A 26,237-nucleotide genomic window follows, 5' to 3' on the forward strand; every position below is an offset into this window, starting at 1 on the left:
AATAGTTCTCAGGAAATTTGTCAGGGTGACATTTGTGAAGTTGAGCACAAATCAAATCTCGAAAGTGTCTAAGGGGAAACTGACAAATGTTAGTCTGTCTACGCACATATACGTATCAGGATTTTCAAAAATGCCTTTGAAGTAGATGGAGAAATGACTTAGATGCCTACCAACCAGTTTAGATGTCTGCATACATTTTTAATTGCCTTTTTTTTTAATGTTATGAGTGCCTAAAATCTCTCTTTTTTCTCATGCACAGTTAGTCTAAAAATTACATTTCTAGACTCCTTGCCTTGTTTGCCAGTGACATGAGGCAGATATCCCCCAAGGACAATCCTTCCCACCTATTTTACCAACCAGTTAATCAGCTTATTTGTCTAAAGAGGAGGGTCAGGTGCCTGTCTTTGGCTTGGTCTCTTTGAAGAGTAAGCAGGAAGTGTCTGGGCATACCATGAACAACTTTGCAGAGCAAACAGATGAGGGTGGGAACATTGGGCTGATGGTTTCTTATTTTAGTTAATTCTGGACTGAAAAATGAAAGTGAAAAAGTGTATAAGACATTAGAGTAGGACTGCATGTATTAAAAGCATATAAGATTCTTGTGAAAGTTAGTGATTACAGGGGTTGTTCTCTGACAGAAATATCTAGGTTCTCCTTGCAGTCCTCTAAATGGTTTTTCAAGTTCTTTTCAAAGTTTCTTTGAAGTCTAACTTATATATAAGCACCTAAGGATTTTCTGTAATATAACTTGATGGATTTGTACAATGCAGGTTCAAGGTGGGGAGTCTCAGTCTGAAAAAAAACTTGCATCTAACTCTTTATCCTTTTCTTGCCAAAATGCTGAAAAAAATCTACTTTGACATAAAATATTCACTCTGGCTTGATTCAAAGAACTTTTTAAAGGCCTATTGGGAAAGAAAAAAAAAAGGCAAAGGGTAAAAACCACCCCTGTATTCATAGAATCATAGAATTTTTAGGGTTGGAAGGGACCTCAAGGATCATCTAGTTCCAACCCCCCTGCCATGGGCAGGGATCCCTCACACTAGATCAGGTTGCCCAGAGCCACATCCAGCCTGGCCTTTAAAACCTCCAGGAAAATGGTGAAAAGTATCCCACTCCCCCTCCTGTCTGCAGAGCAAGTGGAAAAGGGACTTACACTTGCTCAGATACAGAACCAGGGTTAAAATCTCCGGTCTACCTAAAAGCATGAATGCCCACTTGGTTAAATAGTTCAGCACAGTCTCTGCATCACCATGCAGTAGGAGCACTGTGGGTGTAGCAGTGCCTATCTAGGCACCATTAGTCTGCCTGGCCAATATTTGTTGAATCAGTGATTGAATTAAGATGTTCCTGGATTCAGTCCCAGATAAGTGACATAATCCTCAAATAAGACAGTCATTCTCTGTTCTCTGACTTTGTCTCATCTCACTTCGTTTATGTATTTAAAAGGCACTTTTAAAGCCAACTCCTAAGAGCAGGGTAGGAAAGAACTCTGGGGTTTTTAACAGAAGACAAAAAAGAGTTGATAACATTTATACTGTATAGTAAGTCAACCCCAAAAATTTATGATGCAAAACAGTAAATAATGTGAGATATAATGTCAGCAATTCAGTTCTGAAAGAGTAAGAATCAGAAAAAAAAAAAAAAATCCTCTTGCTCCAATAGACTTTCAAATAAACCTGAAACACTCCTATGGCTGCTGAATACTTACCAAAGAGGCTTGAAGTGCTGAAGAAGAAGAAAATAACAGGCATATAGGAAGGATCATTGAGAGCAGTGATAAAAATTACTAAGTATAACGACAACAATTTTGATTTTGCTCATTAGCTGCATCTTCAAGTAGATATTCAAGTCAAACTGTGCCTGTGCAATCAGAATGTCTCCAAGATCCTTCTTCAAGAGGGATTGTTTGTACAGTAAATTACTTTGTGAACATGTTCCCTGTGTAACAAACCTGAAACAATAGCTGAAAGAGGATCCCTGCCTTAACTCCTATATCCATATTTTTCAGTTTAGATTCTTCACCAAAGTAGCCAAATAACTTAAAGTTGTTGTTTCCTTTGAACAAAATCTTGTGAATTCCATCAGTTTGTCAGGATTAACTGACCAGTATCAAGCTTATTGCATTTTCAAGACAAAAATAGGAGCTGACAGAAGTGCAATCATTCACAGCAAGGCTGGGGTTCCATACAGCTGCAAGAATCACTGCAGTGGGAGTAATCAAGTGCCACAGCACACCAAGCACCCTTCTACGAGTGAGAAGACACTGGAGTAGATTTTCTACCTGAACAATCTGTGAAGAATAATAGGCGAATGAGCATTTTGTTTTCTGATCTACTTAGCTCATATTTGAAAGCCCAGAAGGCAGACAGAGAGAAGATACATGAGCACAAGCTGCCTTCATCTGGACTGCTGTCAAGTCTGCTTGGACACACCTCCTCTGATTCTGCTGTTCCAGAAGTAATAAAATCTGACGTCATCGTTCTGCTAGTGCCAAAGGCAAAGAGTTTTCTGCAGGATGGTTTATAATAAATTGATGACAGGCCTCTTGGCAGTTTGCAACATAACATTTATATGATGTGCTGACATCATGGTTTTGTTCCACGCTAATCAGAGGTTGCTCTCTTTGCTAGGCTAGGGCATCTCTTCTAGCTGTTGTTGGTGTGGAGAAGGCAGACCTCCTAACAGTAATAATTCACAACCAGAACAACTTTCAGTTCACACTGGCACAATTTTTTATGAAGTCTCAGAATAATCCACAGAAAACAACCAACACCTAACAGCCAAAATATGACAATCAGACTGAGCAGTTCATGGTGTGGAAATTCAGGTTTGACAGCCAACTTCTTGACATTAGTGCAAATCACATGCTTACCAAGCAAGCCAGTTCCTAAGACATACTCTTGGTCTTAATTTGTGAACTGGGCTCAGGCCACCTGACATAACTGAGTCAACTATATCTGAGGTTTTGTCTTCTCAAGCTACCTCTAGGTCAATGGGAGGAGACAAGACACCTATCTGTAGATCATCAGATAGATCACATCAGGTATAGTTCTGATCTCCAGACAGGCAAGCTAAGTTGTCATAGACTTGAAGGAGAAGGGAAATAATACCAGGCTTGTTTGTGACTGCCCGTGGGATGACATGTCCAGGCTAGAGAGATAAGGTGCTAGCAAGGGTCTTTGGGTTATTACTGTGAGAAGTGATGGGTACACTGAAGCACATTTGAAGTCTTTACAGAGATGACCCAGGGGCTTCTGAGTTAACAGGACCCAACAGGGAAACACCCCAGGGAAAGCAGCCAGTCCTGACACCCCATAGTCAGGGGAATGACCTACACCACTGCAGCTAGTGAAAGTGGCTCAGGTCTCCATGAAGCCTTCTCCAGGCTGAATAACCCCAACTTGAAGCCTGTCTTCACAGGTGAGGTGTTCCAGCACACTGGCCATTTTTGTGGCCCTACTCAAACATATTTATGTCTTTCTTAATTTGGGGCCTCCAGTACTGAATGCAGTACTCCAAGTGGAGTCTCATGAGAATGAGTAGAAGGGGAGAATCACCTCCCTTGAATCCACAGAATATCTCCCAAACTTCTTGCTCCAAATCCCATCCTTACTCCATAGGCCTGCCCCTCTCCTCCTGCAATATGGGAGTCACCTGGGGCAGATGTGGTTAATTTAAAAGGTGGCTGTCTGGCAGGTATGGGCATGCTGGCCAGGCATGAGGCATTATGGGACAAAATAAGAGAAAAACTCTGTTCCTGCCTTGCTTTGGAAGGAGGCATTGAGGAAACCTACAGCCTCTGCTCAGTAAGGTCAATCCCCATCACTGAGAACAGTACCCTATAAAATTAATAAACTTTTTATATGTGTTCAGTGAAGCATTACTAGCTGAGATTGTAGGAGCTGAGGGGAAGATGTGTGATTTGCTGCTTAACCAGTATTCAAGGAAGAAAAAAAAGATACATTAAAAGAAGAAGATCACTTACATTCCATAGATAAATTTTAAGACAGTCAAGAGCTGCTAATTAGAAAGAAGATAATTCTGCTTTACTGGAATTTATGCAGAAAGGTGAGAAGCACTTATAAATCAGTTCAACTCTCCAGAAAAAAAGTTTAATAGGGTGAAAGTTTTGCAGCAGAAGTCACTATTAAATTGGTTTTACATTTCTGAGAGTAGCAAAGTGGAGGGGGGAAAAAAAAAAAAAAAGAAGTATCTATGGTTGCTTTGTGTTCTCTTGGTACTCTGGCGTCAAAATTTGGGGCTTTGCAAACAGTATGGAAAAATTAATCTTGCTCAGTTAAGGGTCAAGAATCTTACATAGTCCTGGAACACCACAATTTGGACCTGTTAGAGGAATCTCATGTGTCATTACAAATCCTGGGAAAACAGCACGAGGCTGGAGTAATCAGGTGGTGGAGCAGCACAACTCCAGGGAGACCATGGCTCCCATTTAAAAGGAAAAGATGTTTAACAGTAGCATTACATATGTGAGAATAGGATTATACCTAAAAATATAGATTCCAAGATGTGAATTAAGTAGCAATTTTGTTTATGGGTGAACATTTTTGTCTGTAACCTACTGCTTCTCTTGAGAAATCCACTTTGGAAGATACAGAGTATATCTTAAAGATCCCAGATAATGTTGTCCGAAGAAAATCAGTTTTAACACCCCTTGCTGTTACATTTGTTTGTTGGTTGGTTGGTTGGGTTTGGTTGGTTGGTTGGTTGGTTGGGTTTTTTTACTTCTGCTCTAGTGCTTTGGTTTGTATTTAGCAATCTTTTAGGTTCGTACAGTGCAGTCAGAGCCTTATGAATGAAAGCACCAGTATAACAGTCATTTATCAGCTTGAGGGATACAGACTGAAACCATACAAATTTCTGGCTGTCTTATAATGAAAAGTCATGATGATATCTAGAATCACTTTTAGTTCTTTAAAACTGAAGGGAAACAGCAATTTGCGATGTCATAGTTTGGATGAATGGGCAGCATTCTCAGAAGCAATCATCTAAAATAAAGTGATTTATAGTTTCCTGTAGGAGGTAGGTAATCTTAAAATCTCTTTCTAAAACAAAAGATAACTTTGCATTCTGTTCCACATTTAAATTGCAGTGATTTATAAATGCAGTTTGTTCATTTTATATTTATTGTTATTTGCCTTTCTGAGTAAATTCAACGTACTGAGAGCACATTATGAAGTGTTACTCAGAAAGCTTTGCTGACATAAAAGTAATAAAAAGAAGCATGCCGTGAGATCAGTGATTCATTGAGAGCAGCCAGCACCTTGCTTCTGGTATAGATTGTAATTTTCTGTCCTCTGAGTTTAGCAAGAAAAGCCCTCTTTTGGTAACAGACAAACAGGATGCTTCTTTCTGGATTTTTCACGTTTCTCAATTACATCTACCAAGCAGTTAAATGTGGTCTGGAATCTGGGCTGAGATTACCTTTGTTTTATGCAATGACTGATATTTTAAAGTGTATCAAAAGCACTTAAAAAGAGAGGGTTTGAAGGAGCACCAAGCGTCTTCTAAAGAATGATTTCCTATTCATCAGACTTAGAGAAGAAAGATAGCTAAATCAGTGCATCAGATGAAAAGACAGGCAGAGATCATCTTTCCATTTCACAGTATCACATTATAACTAAGGCTGGAAGAGACCCCAAGGATCATCAAGTCCAACCTGTCTCGATAGACCTCACGACTAGACCATGGCACCAAGTGCCACGTCCAATCTCTTCTTGAACACCTCCAGGGACGGTGACTCCACCACCTCCCTGGGCAGCCCATTCCAATGACGAACAACTCGCTCAGTGAAGAACTTTCTCCTCACTTCGAGTCTAAACCTCCCCTGGCGCAGCTTGAGACTGTGTCCCCTAAACTGCAGAGTTTCCTATTACCATTAAAAACTCTGCAGTTTGTTAATACTTGGTGAAACAAATGAATGGACACAGTGAAGTCACATGGGAGTGATGAGCTTAAAACAGCTGAAGGTTTGGTCCTAAAGCTGGCACTATTGAGACTATTGAGTCTATCACCGTTTGAAGTAAGGCAGCCCCTCTCTCTCCCACCAGCACAGAAGTACTTTCAACCACTGTAGTCATCTCTATAAACGAATGATAAACTGAATTAGCATATTTTGTTTCCTGTCATTTCCACAAAGGGGGTATGACTCCCCAGTCATGTTTATAGCTATAAGCATAAAAGTTAGGTACCTTGCTAGAATCAAGAAATTAAGCATCTGTGTAGTTCTTGTGTATGCATAGTGCCAGAACTGCATGACCTTTTGGCTAAAGCCCTTTCTAGAAAGTAGAACAAGCACAGGGCTCTGACTGTCCATATGGTATTAAATTGTTTGCACTCTCCCAGGCAGGATATTGCCCTTCCCGCAGCATGTTCCCAAATAATTCCCTCATGAAAATTAGGGTTTGGATGTGGGCATTTTATTTTGGAGGCTAGAGAAATAAAATAACATAGCAATTCATAGATTGCACCAATTGGCCTCCATGACAGAAAATTAAGCCTAAAACTATTTAGTTCATTAGAATGGATGTAGATTACGAATCTCCAATGACCAATGATCTATGTACAACAAAAGATTCATCAGAGAAAGCACTCCCTCTCCAGCCCTCTTCCCACTCTCTTCCTCCTTGAGGTATTAGGAAAGTACATACTCAAACTAATTTCATTTTCAAAATTATTCACAAGTGAAATTAAGGACATTCAAAATAATCCTGGTAAAATGGTGGGCAGTCAGCCGGCTCAGTGCTCCCGGTATTCTTAGCAAAACAGAAGTGTTTCTCTTGTATTGTTTTTAAGGCTACAGTGACTTTAGTCAGCATATTAATTAAGTGAAAGCTTAATTATACGCCCCTGGGACAGACTGCAAAAGGTCAGGTTTCAGATACATTAATGAGCTGCTAAATGCTAACTGGAAAAGGCTTTTTTTAAGTCCTGCACAAGCCAGCCCACTCGTATTTTTAATGCCAACACTGGGCATATCAGATGTCTGTAGGAGTTTGCCATGAAAAGGAAGCTCATCTCCTACTTTATTTACAACCATTTCTCTGGGATTTATGAGAAGCAGCTTGCAGATGCAGCCATGCACTAAGAAACTGCGGAGGAGCTTGGTGATCTAATTCCAGCTCCTCACAGGGTCCTCTGGCCACTGATTTAGGAGGGCAGAGGGCGGGGCAGTGTGAATCATAGCTATTCAGGGAAGGAGGCTTTTGTTGGTGGCAACCTTGCCTCTTGAAAAGGCTGAAAAGCAACACAGAAAGGAGTCTAGAGCTGGAGAAATAAGCAGGAATCAAGTGCTGTCTTGAAAATAGGGAAATCGACATATTTTAACAGATGTCTGTTAGTTTGTATGGTTTACTTCTTTTGCATTTTGGTCTGACACTCAAAGTATGACACATACATATATTGGATGACATCAGGCTTTAAAGCATATAAATTGCAATAAAAGTCCTGTTTTACGTGAGAACAGCAAGGCCTAGTCAACACCAATTGCTCACTAATGGATTGTGGAGATATTTTAAAAGTAGATTTCTTTTGGCTCACTTTCCAATCCATAAAATTGGTGTAATATCCATAGCAATCTCAACAGAGGTCGTAACATTCATTGAAGTATGTAGCGTGTGTAGGAATTGGTGCATGCACTGCCGTGTCAACCCATGGCAAAGTAACCAGTCTGTAATGAGTGCTGTGTTCAAAGGGCCTCGCTGCCCTTCTCTGGACAGGCTCCAGCCCCTCAGTGTGGGAGTGTGGATCTCCTGGAGAGTAAGAGGATGCTGCAGAGGGACCTGGACAAGCTGAGTCAGTGTGCTGAGGCCAATGGTATGAGATTCAACAAGGGTGCTACACTTTGGCCACAATAACCCCATGCAGCATTACAGACTGGGAGATGAGTGGCTGGAGAGCAGCCTGGCCACACTTCTTTTGATACAAGCGGCCTTCTGAGCTGCAAATGCACAATGGGGGTATTCATCTAGCAGTGCCCCCAAATTCTTCTCTGCAGGGGTGTTCTCAATCCCTTCACACCCTAGCCTGTACTGATGCAGTGGGTTGCCCTGACCCAACTGCAAGATCTTGCCATTGGCATTGTTGAGCCTCATATGTTTCACACAGCCACACTTTGCAAACTTGCCTAGGTCTCTCTGGATGGTATCCCATCCCTTGGGAGTGTCAACTGCACCACTCAGCCTGCTGTTATCACAGCATAGCATCATCATGTTGCAGGTGTAATTTTTCTATAGAGTTGTATAATGAAATGTAGGGACTCAGTGTTTATTCCAGTCGTCTCTTCTTTCTGGTAAATTTGGTTTTCACTCTTTATCTAATGAGATTAAACTCTTAGATGCAAGGATAGGCTTCTGCCCATGCAGAGGCATATTGAGAACCATTGTAACCATCTGGCAGCTTGGCTGAATCAGTTCTTGAATCTGCAACATTCCATGGCACTACTGTTTGATGAATTATACATATGCAACCTATGCATCCTGGCTCTGCAGCCTGTGGTCCCCCATGATAAATTTATAGGGATAAACTGGGAATATGAGAGAGGGTTGCTGCTCCCCCAAACTGGTACTGTGTGAGTAGCAAAACTTTTGTGCCACAATGTAGAGCAGCATCCATATTGCTGCATCAGATATTTGGCAGCTGCCTGTCTCTCAGGCGGACAGGAGGATGCTGAGCAGTCCCACCAGTGGGACAGCTGGAAACAGAGCTGTGGTGCTGCAGTGCTCCAAGTGCCTCCTGCTTGAGTTCCATCTGGGGCTTGGCAAGGGCAGCAGAACGGCCTTCCCCCACCTTCTTGTGCAATGCACAACCTGGGCTTTTGTGGAAGGAAAAGGGAGATTTAATATGTATTTTTCAAATTGCTGAGTCAGTCCCCCATAGTTCCTTCAGTCCCAGCAAACAGAAGCAAAAGGCTAACTCCTCCCACTCTGCCTTCCCAGCCTTTTTCCAAAGTAAACAAACATCAGCAAATCCTGCACTACCAGCAGTGTTAAAAATATCTCCCTGTCAGCAGATGGGTTTATTTCTTCTGGTCTGGAGCAATCTCTTCATTGCAGAAAAGGTGTGGGTTTGCATCAAGATAAGTAGTTTAGATGCAAACCTTACTGGCTGAGTGAAGAGCAGGTGCTCTGCGCTGCAGTGTTACTGGATGGAATAATTTACAGGCAGAAATTATTGCAGAAGGAATGGATTTTACCTGCATTAACTATCAAGACAGAAGTGAGCCCTACCTTTCTCAGTTAGAACCTGGCCCTGGGGTAGCAATTCAAAATGAGCTACTTCAGCCAAGATGCAGTTCTCCTGTTCAATAGCATATTAAAAACCCTGAGAACCAAGCTAACCACAGGACCAGACCTTCAGCCACTGTGAAAAGATGGTGCCTTGTTAGGCTTCTAGGGATGTGTGAGAAATATCTGTGATCAAAGAGACTATATCCTTTTCAAAGGCAGATAAATCCCCATAAAGCTTTGTCCAGAAGTCTCTCCAGTGGTTCAAGCAAGGGGATGCCAGTTGGATGACTGATTTCACTGGGGAAAGTAAAATGTGAACATTTTCCTGCTGATTTCCTGATGTATTCTGGCATCCTGAAGTTCACAAACTTGAGACTGTGCAGACAATTGTGTCTTGTCACTGAAAGGCAAAGTTTTCACCTTTCATAAGTGGGTCCCACCAGTGAAAATGTTATACACTTCCCTCCAGAAGCTTGTCCCATTCTCTTCAACCACTGCTGCACTCTATTAATTTGCTCAAACCTACAAATACACTGGTCATTTTTTGGACATGTATTCTTTCACAGATTTTATTTACTTCTCCAACTATTTAACCTTTCTTTTCTTTTTGTTTAAGGAATTCGCAATTGTTCTCTCTTTGCCAAAAAGACCAAATTAATATTTTTTTTTCTGTAATGATTCAAGTATAGTTTTTTCTGTCTGGATGCCAGAATCTGCATTTGGTCAAAGCATCTTTCTTTTTTGAGACTCCATAGTACCTTATTTATCTGATTTTCTTTCATATTATACTGGATTATCAAATCCAGGTGATAAACCTAACATTCTGATCAGCATCATAAATCCATCCTATGCTTTTAGTATAAATGAATGTATCATAAATTCATTAACAGCTTGATCTAAATCCATTCCCTTGTCTTTTATATGTCACTTAAATCAATGAATAGCAATTTCACCATGAACCAGTAATATGCCCTTGTAGCCAAGAAGGTCAATGGTATCCTAGAGTGCATTAAGGCTAGCAGGTCAAGGCAGGTTCTCCTCCTACTCTATTCTGCCCTGGTGAGGCCACACCTGCAGTATTGTGTCCAGTTCTGGGCTCCTAAGTTCAAGAGAGACAGGGAACCACTGGAAAGAATCCAAAGGAGAGCCACAAAGATGATGAGGGGAATGGAACATCTCTTTTATGAAGAAAGTCTGAGAGACCTGGGGCTGTTCAGCCTGGAAAAGTGAAGACTGAGAGGGATCTTATCAATGTTTATCAATATCTAAAGGATAGAGGTCATGAGGATGGGGCTGGGATCTTTTCAGTGGTGCCCAATGACAAGACAAGGGGCAATGGGTACAAACTAGAACACAGGAGGCTTCACTTATACCTAAGGAAGAATTTTTTTCCTTTGAGGATTATGGAACACTGGAACAGGCTTCACAGAAAGATTGTGGAGTCTCCTTCTCTGTAGATTTTCAAAACCTGCCTGGATGTGTTCCTGGGCAATCTGATCTGGGCATACCTGCATTAGCAGAGGAGATTATCTCTGGAGATCCCTTCCATTCTGTGATTTTATGTAATTTCTATACATGCAGTCTTTATTTACAATGTTCATTAAACAGCTTAGATGAGAAACAGCAAAAAGCATTTTAATTCATTGCTAAGAACAGCAGAAAACTAAGCAGGACTCCAAATTTATATACACTTTACAAGCAATATATGTGAGCTCAAACGTAAATCTCACATAATGAGGTGTGCATCCTGGTGACTAATCACAGCCATCAAAATGTTCTCCATGTTTAGCTCTGTTTCAGTACATGGGGGCTTGGGGGAGGAAGGGGTTGCTACTTTCAGCTCCTTCTAACAAGAAGAGGACATGACATGAAAAATTGTAAAATTTGAACTTAAAGTGAACTGTAACAAACAGACCTTGAATACAAAGTGCTGTCACTATGGTTCACTTTAGAAACATGTTTGTGTCTGGACTAGCAGTTCTTTGGCTCATCTCCAGTGCTCAGCCCTGGGCTTCTACCCAGGGATGCTTTTGGTCAAGCTCTGGAAAAGCCTTGTCAGTATGAAAGATCAAAAATTGGATAAGATTCAAAATCAGAGATGCCAAATTTATGTTAGCATTAATTATTCTTCATTCAAATCAAGATCAAGGTCCCCATTACAGTGTCTGTGCAAACACTGTTTGTCTTGGAGAGCCTGCAAAATGAGAAACAGAAAGTTATGAAAGATTGAAGATGTACTGAAGGGATGTGACTTGTAAGTAAATGACCAACATGTGATTTAGCTCAATTCTTGTAGTTTTTTGCTCACGTCTAGGCCTCTTTATGTTGTCTGGGACAACTTTTATTTTGAGGTGGATAGGAAAGGGTAGAGTGAGGGGATTGTCAAAGGCTGTGGAATTGATTAAGAGAATATGTAAAAGAGAGGAGACCAAAAGAATGACAGAACTGTCACTTTTCCAATGGATTTGCATTAATGTAATTTACAGATTGATGTTCCCTGGGCTCTTGGAAGGTAAATTAAGAGAGGGACTTTGCTATCACGTATATATTATTGCATGATTTGCCTTTTCAGTGATTTACTTTCAGTGTTAGTAAACTGCTTTGCAGCTGCTTATCTTATTGTCTTTTGAGATAGGAACCAAGCTGATGGACATTAATTTCTGCAGGTCATCTTCTTCCCCCTTTTTGAAGATAGACACTGTGCTTATTCTCTCCATTTTTCTTGGTCCATCCTATCTGCATTCATTCTCTAAGCTGATTGTTAATAACTCAGCGATTGCTGTGGCTTAGCTTTTAATGGATTCATTTCTCTAGGCTCTTGCATCTTGGATAAATTTAACTGAATCAAATGGTCTTTAACCTGTTATTTATTCTTCTCATTTCTATCCCTATCCTCTTTAAACTCATTTTAGAGATACTTGATAATTGTCCTTTTGTTTTGAAATTTGAGACTGAAAAGGCATTTTATATTTCTACCTGCTCTGCAGTCTCTGTTATTTGCTCTTCTCACCTCAGAAGTAATGGAGTAAAAATACCTGTTGTCTCCTTTCTTCATAAGTAGTCATAGGCCATTTCTGGTCTGTCAAATAAAAAATTGTTGTACTTCATTCATGTCATGTTAGTACCAGGGAAACTTGGCAGTTTTGACCCAGAGCTAAAGACCCCATGAATCTTCCTAGAACTGCTCAGTGAACTTAACTCCACAGTCAATGCTGTCAGTGACATTAGCAATGAAGCTGAGGGAATAGAATTTTACAGAGTGACTGTGGTGTCTGAATCCTCAGAAATGCCAGAAAATGTTCCCCAAAAAATGGATTTGTATTTGTGCTGGGAAAGGGGAATAGATCTACTTATCTGGGGACAGCAACAGAGGCAGACTGGAATACTTGGTATGATGTGGGAAAACCAGCCAGGCAATGATTTTTCTCTTGTGGCAGCAAGGGAATTGCTGAACTGTGTTCCTCAGTTTTGGTATTTGTGTGGTAGAGTTGAAGCTATCTGTAAAAAGGGTATAAGTGAAAACTTTACATTTTTCTACTACTACTACTAATCACCATCAGAAACAAGTGTCAATTTTCATCCTTGAAGTTAAAAATACTGATACTTTAATTCCCTAATATATTGCCCATTCTACTGGGGGGGAAGTCTAGAGTTTAATTACAGTATTTTAACTTACCATATTAGCACAGGTGTGTTCATATGATTAGTGTATGCTCTTGGGTAGTGTTTGCATACCTGTATGTTTCACAAAAATGCCCTTTTCTATTAGTCATTACATACACACCCTAAGATTAAGCACACCCTGACATTCATCACTAAGAATGTGATGCACTAAAATTTATGAATTAATAACAATTAAAAGCATGGTAACGAGGCAGCTGTGATCATAACCTTGCAGGTGAGTAGGTAAGTAAGATTTTGGAATGAGCAGAGAAAAGTCAGTATTACTGTAAATTGTTGATAGAGCTGCTTTGGATAAGGCTTTCCGAAGGATAAGGCTCCTTTGGAAAGTGACAATGCATCATAAACTGTTTCTGAAAAAGGACTTCTTTTGATAAATTTCCAATTTAAAAACATTTCAATCATCCACTATACCTGTTTTAACAGTTTCATAATCTTTATGGGAATTTGCCAAGAACTTTTAGCTCTGATTCCAAGAAGCTCCCACAGTTATTCTCTCCATATATCTGCATGCATAATGTCAGTCTACAAACACTGGGCCCAATTCATTCATACCTAGGAGAGAGATACAGATCTCAGAAACTACTGCAATCCTAGATGCTTTGTGAAAATTGATGTTTAGAGAGAAGAAAAAAAAAATTAAAAATCCGGGTTAGTACTTCCTAAAAGAGACAGGAGGCAAAACTCAGATACATTATATGTTATTGGTAGCATCCGGGTGGCAAATTAGCACACGCACCTTGAACAACTAGCACAGTAGTACACACCTAGCTGTGAACATGGGGTCAAGGAGAAGTGTCAGAAGGATGGGGGACACTGGGACTATTCACATAGGAGATCCCAGAAGCAAAGGAAAAATGCATAGAACAAATTTCATTAAAGATGCTACTCATGGACAAACAGTTTCACATTTTGCTTACTTCAGCCATTAAGTTTTATTGGCAAGAATCTGAAACAAACAAAAGCAAGTCCTTCTTTCATTCAGCAAGTAATGAAGTTAAAAAGCTCCTGGTAACAGGAGGCTGTGGTGGCCAAAAGTATGAGTGCATTTAGAAATGGATTAGACAGGTGACTAAAGGTCCCTCAGAGCCTCCAAACACGAAGTTCCAAACAGAGCCTCTGGTTTTGGCAGGCTTTTGGGTGGAAGCAAGAAATCTCAGAGATTAAAACAAAAAAAAAATTACTCTATATGTGTCTTGTTTCCAACATTCTTTTCTTGAAATTCTGTCCCTGTGCTTTTTCAGGGGTAGTTGTAGAATAATCCTTAGTTTTGTCCCAGTGTGGCAACTGTCATGCCACATATTAAAGGCAGATGAGACAAGTTAGAGATGAAGGATGGTCTCAAAGTCCCAGCTAGATCCTAAATGAGCGTTCCCAATGTGAGTTTTGTGGACCAAAGACTCCCTTTATCTTAAATCACAGCAAGGTACCTGGGAGAGTAGAGGTAAAGAGAGGAAACTGAGGTAGAAAACATCATCTCCAGCTCTGTAAGACCACTCTGCCCTCAGTGGAAGAATCTTGATGGGATAAAGAGATAGAAGGAATGATACCAGCAATAGGAGCAGAAATCCTGTACTACTTATTCATCCCTTCAGCCTTCTTATAAGAGAAGAAAGCAAAAAGCTAAAGAAGAGAGATGCCTAAAGCAGTAAGAACAAGGTCAGGAGCTGATTCTGAATAAGAGGACATAAAGGATGGACATATGGGATATTAACAAGTTTTAAGTGGTAAAGTCATACATTAAAGAGACCTTCTTCAGAAATATCCAGAAAAGAATAATCCAAAATCAATTGGTACATAGGGAGCAGAGATATCTGAGGAGATCACCATGCTCTACTCTTTCCAAACAGAATGAACCACCATCACTGAGCATGTACAGAGAAAGGTAAATAAGCTGTTGAAGGGTCCAAAGCACCAGTCTTTTAAGGAGCAGCTGAGGGAATTGTGCTTTAGTCTGGAGAAAAGGAGGCTGAGGGGAGACCTTCTAGCTCTCTACAACTACCTGAAAGGAGGTTGTAGTGAGATGGTGATCAATCTGTTCTCCCAAGAAACAAGAGATAGGACAAGAGGAAATGGCCTCAAGTAGCACCAGGGGAGGTTTAGATCGGATATTAGGGACAATGTCTTCACTGAAAGCATTGGAACTGGCGGCTCAGAGAACTGGTTGAGTCAACATCCCTGGAGGTATTTAAAAGACACATAGATGTGGTGCTTAGGGGCATGGTTTAGTGGTGGACTGGGCAGTGCTAGATTAATGGTTAGAGTCAACAATCTTAAAGATCCTTTCCAACCTAAGTGATTCAATGGTTTCTATACCATTAAATTAAGCCAAGCTAGGACAAGGGCACTGGAAGTGTTGACAAGCCAGGCTGTCTATGCTCTGCATGGTACTTGCTCACTTCAAGCATAATAAAAAATTGCATCAAAGGCACTGACTTCTGCAGCTTTACTCAGCCCAAGGAGCCAATTCTTTGTGCTTGATGGTTCAAAAGTGACAGTGTGTCTTGAGAATTTGAACAGAATTGCCCTAAACCTACAAGATCCTCCTGAGCCAAGATGCTCATTCATAAGATAACAGCATTTCCACACAAGATTTTTGCTAATTGAAAGACTTCCGTAATGCTTTCTGTTTATCTTTCACGAGGGACACCGACTTGCAGTAAAACAGGTAACATACACAGAACTTGACAATTTATGCTGTGATTTCCCCTGTTTAGAACAGTTCTCAGGGGTCTGCTCTGGGCAATATAAGCATCTGTATGAGTCCAAACAATTGAAATCCAGCAACAAATCCAGCAACAAACTCAGCAGACTTTTTGTTCACCATTGCACAGCTGATTATTTGCAGATCTGTTGTCATATTTCTAGTTTTGTTTCAAGAAAATAATCTTTGTACATCCTTTGCTGCATTTAATTATTCTGCAGAGAGCGAAGGCACACAACTGAGGCAGGAGCATTTGCAATCTGCCTCTACTTCTTTTTCTGCCCAGCAGTCTATTTTCTTGCATTGTCCAGAGTTATGTCTAAGGCCTGATCTAAAATGAAGAGAATTTTCCATTTTTTCATCCAAACCCATTTTTTGACCAAAATTTTAATTGAAATACAGGCTCTTTTGGCTGTGTTTTTTAATGTAACTTTTTTTATGTTTTCCCCCAATTCTCTAACAGAAAATAAAGAAACATGAATGTGTGTGTGTATATATGTACACATAAAGTATAAATTATATTAATAACTATATATAATGCTAGTTAAAACTTTTCCACTAGAAATAGCTTCAACATTAACATTTTGTGCCAAAGTTTAATAGCTATAGACTTCCTGGACTATGAGTGTAATGAGTGAAATGGAAGTCTGTATTCAGCTTTAATTTATTGCGAAATAATACCTCTAAAATCTCTCTCTGAATGGAATAAAGAAAGAACCTGTCATGGAACACTGATGATGTCTGACTTTTTCCTGAATATCCTTGCACATGAGCTAAGGGGATTCTTTTTCACCAGAAGGAGCCCTGGGTAGCTGAGACAGAAAGAGAGAGAGACACAGAGGGAGATATAATAGTGAAAAAACCTACCATACATTTTCTGGACAATTAACGTGGACCACTGATTAAGTCAATACTGTACTCCCTCTCCATCATTGCCACCAGCAACATTCTTATAGTGTAGAAAATTGTGTAATAACACTGAGAAGTTCCAATTTCACTTAGCTGGTAGAGACTATTGTACAAATTTTACTTTGGTGATTTGTACCTAATGTCAGTATATTTTTTCTTTTGTCCAGCGTGAAGAATCGAGATGTCACTTGATCACACCTAGTCATTTCTCAAGCAATGACTCTAATATACACTCTCTGGAAGAAAATGTTATTTGCATTTGTGTTTCAAACTGAATCCTTTAAATCTTGAAAGATGTAACAGGATGCCACAATGAATTTCCAGGATGAAACCCAGACTTGATCTAAACCTTGCATTCTCCTTTGTCCTATATATGCAGTCCATTTGAGAATTAATTCCATTAATTCTCAGTTCTCCATTCTCAATTGATTCCAAAATCAATGTGTGTCTTCTAAAGAGTATTTCTGATCATGGAGAATCACAGAATGTCATGCTGTTTATTTTATCAGCTACATATGAATTCTGGTTTCTAGCTTTAGATAGTATTTTCTATTTGTTTAACTGGTAAAAAAAAACTGTAGCAAAACTTCTCTGACAAAATGTTTTCACTGCTGGAGGAAGAAAAATCTGGGGAATGCCATGACCCCCTTTATACATGCACATGTATATACTTTGTTTTCTCATTTCAGGTCATGGAACCAAAGGAGTGTTTGAACTTCTTTCAGGATGGCGTCGAACCAGAGAGAATCTGCCATTCAAAGACAGAGTAGCCGATGCCTACTCAGATGTCATGGTCTCCTACACAATGACAAGCTCTTTGTACTTCATAGCCTTTGGCATGGGTGCAAGTCCTTTCACCAACATTGAAGCTGTAAAAGTGTTTTGTCAGAACATGTGTGTCTCTATCCTGTTGAACTACTTCTATATCTTCTCATTCTTTGGCTCCTGCCTGGTCTTTGCTGGCCAGTTGGAGCAGAATCGTTATCACAGCATCTTCTGCTGTAAAATCCCTTCAGCAGAATACCTGGACCGGAAACCTGTGTGGTTCCAGACCATGATGAATGATGGCCATCAACACACTTCCCATCATGAGACCAACCCATACCAGCATCACTTTATCCAGCACTTCCTCCGAGAACATTACAATGAGTGGATTACCAACATCTATGTTAAGCCATTTGTGGTGATACTGTATCTCATCTATGCCTCTTTCTCCTTTATGGGGTGCTTACAGATTAATGATGGAGCCAACATTATCAACCTTCTTGCCAGTGAATCTCCAAGCGTTGCCTATGCCCTCATACAACAAAAGTATTTCAGCAACTACAGCCCAGTGATAGGTTTCTATATTTATGAACCTCTGGAGTACTGGAATGGCACTGTGCAAGAAGACCTAAAGACATTAAGCCAAGGGTTCAATACAGTGTCCTGGATTGAACAGTACTACCAGTACCTTCGAGGGGGCAACATCAGTGCAACCAACAAAAGTGACTTTATCAGCATCCTCCAGAGCTCATTTTTAAAAAAGCCAGAATTTCAGCACTTCAAAAATGACATAATTTTCTCCAAAGCTGGGGATGAGAACAATATAATTGCTTCTCGTTTGTACCTGGTGGCCAGGACTAGTGAAAACACACAGAGGGAGGCAATAGAATTGTTGGAGAAGCTGAGACCACTCTCTCTTATACAGAGCATCAAGTTCATTGTGTTCAATCCTACTTTTGTTTTCATGGACCACTATGGTTTGTCAGTCACTATGCCTGTCCTGATTTCTGGTTTTGGCATCCTGCTGGTGTTAATACTGACCTTTTTCCTGGTTATCCATCCTCTGGGAAATTTCTGGTTAATACTCAGTGTCACCTCAATAGAGCTGGGTGTCCTTGGCTTGATGACCTTATGGAATGTAGACATGGATTGCATTTCTATACTGTGCCTTATCTACACTTTGAATTTTGCCATAGATCACTGTGCACCCCTGCTTTATACATTTGTACTAGCTACTGAGCACACCCGAACTCAGTGTATAAAGAACTCCCTTCAAGAGCATGGGACAGCCATTTTGCAGAATGTTTCTTCTTTTCTTATTGGGTTGGTTCCCCTTCTCTTTGTGCCTTCAAATTTGACCTTCACACTGTTCAAATGCTTGCTGCTTGCCGGCAGTTGCACACTTCTGCACTGTTTTGTTATTTTGCCCGTCTTTCTAACCTTTTTTCCACCTTCCAAAAAGCACCACAAGAAAAAGAAACGGGCCAAAAGGAAGGAACGAGAAGAGATTGAATGCATAGAGATACAGGAGAATCCTGATCATGTTACAGCAGTCTGAAAGGCTTAGAAAAAATAGTAGTATATTCTCTTTTTAAAAAAGCGTTGCACAGAGATGCAGGGAAAATAGAGCAAAGATCTCAGCTGCTTGTGCTGGCCAGGTCTGACAAGGCAAAAGAAGATCAAGAAGGGGTATTCATGACACATCAAGGTGCAATTTATCTTTTTTTTTTTAAACAAAAATTATGAAAGTAAAAATATTCTCAGATGTTTCTATTGAATCCTCAGTTCTCCACCAGGAAGGAGTCTGTTGGCCATTAGATGTTTCTGAATCTCAAACTGTAGCTCTAACAGGAATTTCTTGTTCTGTCATATGTAGGACTGAAGCAAAGGTGGAAAAAAAAAGCTACCATTAACTAAGTGGTAGAGGGAAAGGCAGATTTATTTGATAAAACTGTTGTGGGGGGACAAAAACAAACCCAAACCCACCACATCTCAAATAAGGGGGGAAAAAAAAAATGAACAAGACTAAGAGATATGAAACAATGTCATGGTATTTTTGTCTTATTTTCTTGAGCAAGTTAGTTAGGATGCAACCTATGCACTTGGGAAGTAGATGTTTAAAACCATCTAATACAAAGCACTTCCCAATTCTAGTATCATGTATAACTTTAACACTATAATTAGAGTGTTATTATGAATGTGAATGGCAAAGCTATACTGCTAAGGGATAAAGGTATTGTCTGTGTAGAGGAAGAAATAATCATACCTAATTGGAAGCTTGACATTTAGTTTCTGTCAATGTGACACATGATCTTTCTCCCAAGAGGTCATAGCTGGTAGCTAATAGCATGTACACATTTTGGTGTTTCAGAATCTTAACATTCCCTTCAAACCAACCAGTTGCATGGAACTAACCCAGGCCATCACCACTGCAGCAGTATTTACAGTTCCTGCAGTGTAACACTTCTGAATTATAATTTCTTAGTGCTGACAAGAAGTACTGAGTCAAGCAGGCACTTTAGATGTAATGATGGACCGCATATCACAGACATGAGGTGATTGTGTAACAGCTGAGTCACTTCTGGAGCACCTGCACAGTATTATCTTTATACATTTGGTCCAATGGATGAAGGGTTGTGTTTCCTGGTCCCTGCAATATATGCTGCAGGAGATGGGATTTTCCTCTTCTTTAAGAAAAACAGCAGCCAAATACCCCCCCACACACAAAAGATTGTTAACATCTTCATGGGGCTGAATCAACAGCTAGATGTAAAAAGACAAACCAGTCCCCTGTGGGAAGGGAGGGTGAAATACATTATAATTATTATTTTTATTCTGAAATATTTGAGTGTTGATCATCTGCAAGGTAAAGCTTTGTTATGGCAGCTGAAATTTTACAGGGGAGGGCACTACATCTGCAGTTACTATGTGATACTAGAAATTGTACTGTAAAGAACTGTGAGTTACTTTCTCTGCTTTGCAAACTATACAGCTTAGTAGCCCAAAAGAAGGGATAAAAGCAGACCTAGCCATTTCAGTTTGCTCTTGGTCCAATTCTGCACTGAAGCTTGCCATGTCCATTTCCCCTTTTAGTAGTTTAAAAGGGCTTGCTTTCTACTCTCTCGAATATGGCATAGTATCACCTACATGAGTAATGTCTTCCTGAATATATAGTATCCATGAGGACGCTATGTAAAGTTATCACTATATGGACTGTTTATATCTACTTTGTAGTACTTGTGGGTATCTTTAAAAGATATCTGGAATCTGTTTATCTTCCAAAATGTTTATACATATCTATTTGTGGCTGATTAACTCAGCCTCAAACCTGCAGAGCCTGCTGACAAGGGTGTGTACATATATTTCACTAAAAAGCTCTCTGCAAGAAATAGATCCTTTGTTATGTGACATCTCTCTCCTCTTCCTACTGCTTCATGGCTAAGGTGAGCCAAAGAAAATACACTTGCAGCACAAAAAGGCATTTGAATGCCAGTTGTAATGTTCATTAGCTGCTTCTGCTCCCAAAGAATGCAGCTTCACTTCTCCTCTATACTTTCTGTAGTTTGCAATTACCATTTGCCAAAAAAATGACCTCTATGTTTTGGGAGTTTTGTGGGCTTAGGTTAAAGTTCTTGATTGTTAAAGAAACCTTTCACCTGCAATGGGTTTATAGAAAGACAAACTCTCTACATAAGTAAAGTTTCCAAAATTTGAATCCAGATCTAAACTTCAGGTGTAGCCAGATCAAGGCTACTGGTTTGACCCAAGATATTCAAGGGCCAGCTGCAAAACTGAGACCTTAACAGTTTAGTAAAGACTAGGATCAGGGCATGGTTTAATGCTAGGTTATGGTTCAGATGCATCTCTACTTGGGAAGTATTTACTTACCTTGATTTGCATCCTGAAGACATTGTGCAATATCCATCCCTCTTAGAACAGTCAGTCATGAATGTCAGGCTTTCCATACCTGTTACATTCCCTCCACTGCCCATGAAAAACCTGGACTGCTGCATCATAACTGTGACCTTTGGATGTGCTATGGGTGAAGTTGCTTGTCTTCTCATGTACTGCTCAGATGTATCCCAAGGATCTTTGTTGTGCATTGTGTTGAAGGAAGTGAAGTTTTCCAAAACTATAAAAACCAGGATTCATCTCATCTAACTTTGAATGCTGACAATGTAGAAATTTATAGGAGTTTCCTTTATGGCAACAGGAGAGGGACGGACAGTTCTGAACTGTTTTACAGTTGCGGATCAGGGGCAAATGAACGGGATCATAAAAAAAACCCAACAATCATATTTCTGTCCATTGGTGGTAAAGGAAACTCGGCAACAATTACTTCAGACACAGACATCAGCAAAGCAGTCCTGTCCAGATTTGGTGAGAATAAGCCCACTTAAAATCACCAAAAGGAAAACAAACCAGCAAACAACTTAGAAGTGTTCCTCCTAAGCAATGCATGCACAAACAGACTGGAGCTTGATGAGATGTCAAACCAGCTTCTCTCTCAATATTATGCATCTGCATTAGCACTCGTATATACCAAACTCAAGATACACAGATTACACTCTGGGACTAGAAGTTTCTTATTTCTATATATTAGTGCAGGAGTGAAGCAGAACACAAATCAGATCTTGTATGGGTGTCATTTTATTATTTTATCATCAACAATTTTCCAGATCCACCAAGAAAAGAGTGACTTCTGTAGATATTTCAGTCTCTGCAGAGCAAAGAAAGCTTCCATCTCAATCCTAAAAAAAAAAAAAATTAAAAATCCAAACAACTGGAATTGTCTGGGGATATGGGAAGTCCACATTTTTTAATTCCTTCACCTGTTTGGGGTTTTTTTGCTTACTTTGATTTTAGTCATTGTCAATATATTCTACCCTTTTCTGTAGCACCTGTTCAGCTCAGCTAGAGTTACATAAGCGTTTGTGAAGAAAGGACATAGTCCATGCAAAACAATTTGACAGCCACACATGCTGCATATGTGATCTTCATTGTACACCTTTTTTGTTGTCATAAGCTCTCTGGGATAGTGCTCCTATTTCATTTATATTTGGGTTTATATATGGTCTACACAAGCTACCAAGAGCCCTGTGTGCATTTCCTACTCAGATTAGTTTCATTCCCTCAAAGTATATAGGTTTGGATTAATTGTTGAAATCCACAGATTTATTACCATGCTATGCCTGTCTTTGCATGCTTGCTGTCTGGTAAGAAGTGAATTCATGACAAGCGGACCTCTTACATTGTTGATGTGCTTGTTTATCTGTCTGTAGTGTGTAGCCATTGTTGCAAGCTGTGCTCAGGAGGCTGCAATGAAGGTATATTTTCTTTCTGTAGTTTTTTCTTTACACTTTCCTATGCAGGCTATTTTCACCCTAATTAATCTATTCCTCTGTCTTTCTGATTAGAGTTAAGTCTAACAAGTCAGCATGCTTTTTGTGGCAAAGATAGGTAAGGATGCATCTTGCATGTATAATTTTAAGATATTATCGTCAGAGGTTCCATTCTCAACTTTTTAGGTCAAAAAACTTCCTATATAAGATGTAATCTGTCATGTGCTAATATCTATTCAACTTCACTTGAACAACTCCAGTTTTGAGACTTTCCCTAGTAGGAAGGAAAAGAAGGTGGAAATATGAAGTAGTTTTGTAATCAGTGCTTTTTTTTCCCCCCAGAGGATTTCACTGTTCTACTCTTAATTAAGTCACACTGAGTAGTGACTCTAGCATAATTAAGATTTATTTCAGTGGAGTTATTCCATATTTCACTATGACAAGATTTTGGCTTATTGTCTTTATGCAAGTACCACACTAAGTCTCTTTGATTAATTTTTCTGTAATTACAAACTTTAATAAGTTCTTTTTCATTGCATCACTAGATTTTTGAGTACCTCAAGCTTTCATTTGATGTCCTAGGAAACACCAAAAGGACACAGTTAGGCAGCTAGTGAGCAAGAGACATGGTGCACCACTGGGGGGGAAAGCAACACTTCACAAAGAGGCAGTGTATCCTCCAACAAGATTAAAACCAGAGATTATGCTAAGACTACTTTGAAATATTAAGGTGAAGAGGAAACCAGGTGAAATGTTGTTTGAAGGGTATTGTGATCAAATTATATGTGGTCAAAACTTTGATTCTTCTTCCATATCATCTTACACAGGCAAGAAGGCATTTGAGCAGGGAAGGAAACAACACAGAAAGAATCTCATGTATCACCTAAAATCCTTTTCACTATAGTCTTGCATAAATCAATCTCACCATCCAAGTGAGCACAGATTCTCCCAGCTCAGCATGGGCCTCCCCAGGAGCTGTTTTCATGCACAACAAGGTTTTCACACACCCTTGGTGAGGAGATTCAGAGCTGCCTCTTTATGTGATGAAGTTGTGAATGAGAGCGGAAAGGTGTGTATCATGGCTGCAAGCATGGGCGTTACACACCCTGTTGTTTGCTTTCAGCCTTCTTAGTAGCAGCAAGACCACAGTCTCCTGGAAACATGCAGAGGAGCCTACCTGTTGTTGAGTGCCAACATGCATAATTTCCCCAAGAGTAATGTGGAATTTGTGATTGCAGCAGCTCACAGGCATACATCTCTGACCAAGAAGACTTAGGGTTGTGGGGTTTTTTTCTGGAGAGATCTCCATTTCCTACCACAGAGTCTCACACACCACCTCATCTGCTGAACACTAGAGAGGTGCAACTGCTTCTTCTGCCATGTCAGTGAGGCAGAACAAAGTTTTCTGGAAGCTTTTCCTTTTAATCCTCAGGGAGGCCTTTTCCCCAGCTGTTTCTCCATCATGATGTCTTACACTTAAAATACACTGCCTCTCTCTCTTTCAATAGCAGCTACCCAGAAAAAAATCAAATAACTACTGTCACACTATAATATGCTAGTCTTCCATCTGCACCTAAGGAGGACTTGGGTTTGAATTAAGATTTCCATAACAAATTCATAACACCTGCCCAGAGTAGATTTTATTATTTTTCCCAGGCATGTATCCTGAAATAACTGTGGACTTCTGAATGTTAAAGTTGATGTAGAGGTGGAATGGATTTCTCCAGAAATGAAGCATCTAATAGTCTAATTACCCAACTAACTTAGGCTACTTACCTGGGATTCCTATGCAATCAGAGGACAGAGAGAAGGATTCTGGAGAGGGGACAGATTCAGCCTGGACAAGGCTCAGATTGAAGCAATTAAATGTGTCACAGACTCCATTACAGTTCTGTATCCATCCAGCTACCTAAACACAGGTGTCTAGTGCCATTTGAGGAGCACAAGTATATCCAAAATACCCACAGAGTCTGGTAGATACAAAGATTGGGAAATTACCTCCCTTCTGCTGAAGAGAATGGATTTGAACTGGCCACAGGCACCTGTGTTTTAAGCAGCTGATCCACATCTTCTATGCTTTAAAAACACTCCATCTTCTTTCAGAAGGTCATTTGGTGCTGACTGACATGGTAAGGTACAGTGTTCTGTGTAGCTGTGCTCTTAGCACTGGTCATGGGAATGCTTGACTATGACCTGACTGACAGAGTTTTTAAAGGCCTCAATTATACCACCCCAGGAAAACTGTGGAATACTGATGGTATAATTGATGAGCACTCTGTTGCTATGTTCATTATTTTTAGCTTCTTATTGACCACCGCATTCACAGTGGCCATCTTCTCCACCCTGCTCCTCCTCTTTCCTCTCTGGAGAAAAATGCAGGATGCAGACAAACTCAATGAGAAGCCTCAGTATGGATGCCCACATCAAAGCCATAACAATTTCTTTTGTCTTTCATCTTCATTTACAGCATTAATGTTACTGGATTCATCTTGACAATGATTTATGCCGCAAAGAAAGAAATTCTTCCGACGTTTCTCACTTCAATATTTCAGTACACTCTTCCAGTTGTTCACTCCCTTATTCTGGTTTTCAGCAATCCAAAACTAGAACAGACATTTCTCAGGATTTTCACAAGAGATAGGAGCTATAATAAAAGCTGAAGCCCACTGAAGCTGTTGATATTTATTATAAGAAAAAGGCAAGTAATTTGCTTTGTAATTCATGACTCCAGTCACCAGTGTAGCTGATACAGGGGTGAAATCTTTATTTAAATTCCTTGAACTTAATCACTTCATGGGTTCGCTGCAAAAGGGCAATAACACCACTGCAGAGCTTCTAGAAATGCTTTGGCATTTGCTAACCAAAAATACTTCGCATGAATAACATGTTTTTAACTGGCCTGGTTTCCATTGTTTTTCTGCTGTGGCTGTGTCCTTCATAAGGTTGGGAGTTCTGTCACTGCCTTGCTTTATAACTCACGTGGCCATGTGTTGATTGCTATCATTCACCAGAGCTGGTGACTGACTTGTAAAGACAAATGGAGAAATGGCCTTTGGATGGACAGGTGGTGTTGAGATCCAACCTCCTACATAAAATTTGAGGCCTCACTCTTCCCCACGCCACACAAAACACGATATCCCCTGCTCTGATTTTTTTTTTTTTTTGGGGGGGGGGGGGGGGGGAGTGTCTTTTTTTTTTAAAAAAAAAAAAAAAAAAGTGCTTTTACCAGTGGACTTAGTCTCCATAAAACACCAGGGAGGTGGTGTTTCTGCAAAGTGTGGTGTGGAATAATCCCATGCTTTCACCTCACAGGGACCCATGGGCAGCTGTATGGGCTGTGTGTGCAAACTTCAGTGATACTGATAGGTCAAGGGGGATCTTTATGGAGCGAACTCAATGCTGCTCTGAGTCAGGAAGAGTCAGTTCCAACTGCCACCATTATACCCACCACAGGACACAGCTCAGCCCATCACTTTTTGTGGTGTCTCCTTAGGAAAACTGTGATTTAGAAAGGAAGAAGCCTTGACTGGCAGGAAGGAAAACTGTGAGAAAGAATCACAGAATCACCAATCACCAAGAGTCCTGCAA

The 26,237-nt window shown here is 40.1% G+C and overlaps 1 protein-coding gene across 2 annotated transcripts in view; it reads left to right on the top strand.

The window, feature by feature from the left end:
- Positions 1-19,092, top strand: part of PTCHD4 (patched domain containing 4) — an 83,913-nt gene extending 64,821 nt beyond the window's left edge. For both annotated transcript variants that reach the window (XM_009905311.2, XM_054178524.1), the window contains exon 3: positions 17,232-19,092. In XM_009905311.2, the coding sequence (XP_009903613.2) occupies positions 17,232-18,865 (1,634 nt within the window). In that variant the 3' untranslated portion in view covers positions 18,866-19,092. The remainder of the gene's footprint in view (positions 1-17,231) is intronic.
- Positions 19,093-26,237: the final 7,145 nt, after the last annotated feature.

Source organism: Dryobates pubescens, chromosome 3 (genome assembly GCF_014839835.1).
Source record: "Dryobates pubescens isolate bDryPub1 chromosome 3, bDryPub1.pri, whole genome shotgun sequence".
NCBI lineage: Eukaryota > Metazoa > Chordata > Aves > Piciformes > Picidae > Dryobates > Dryobates pubescens.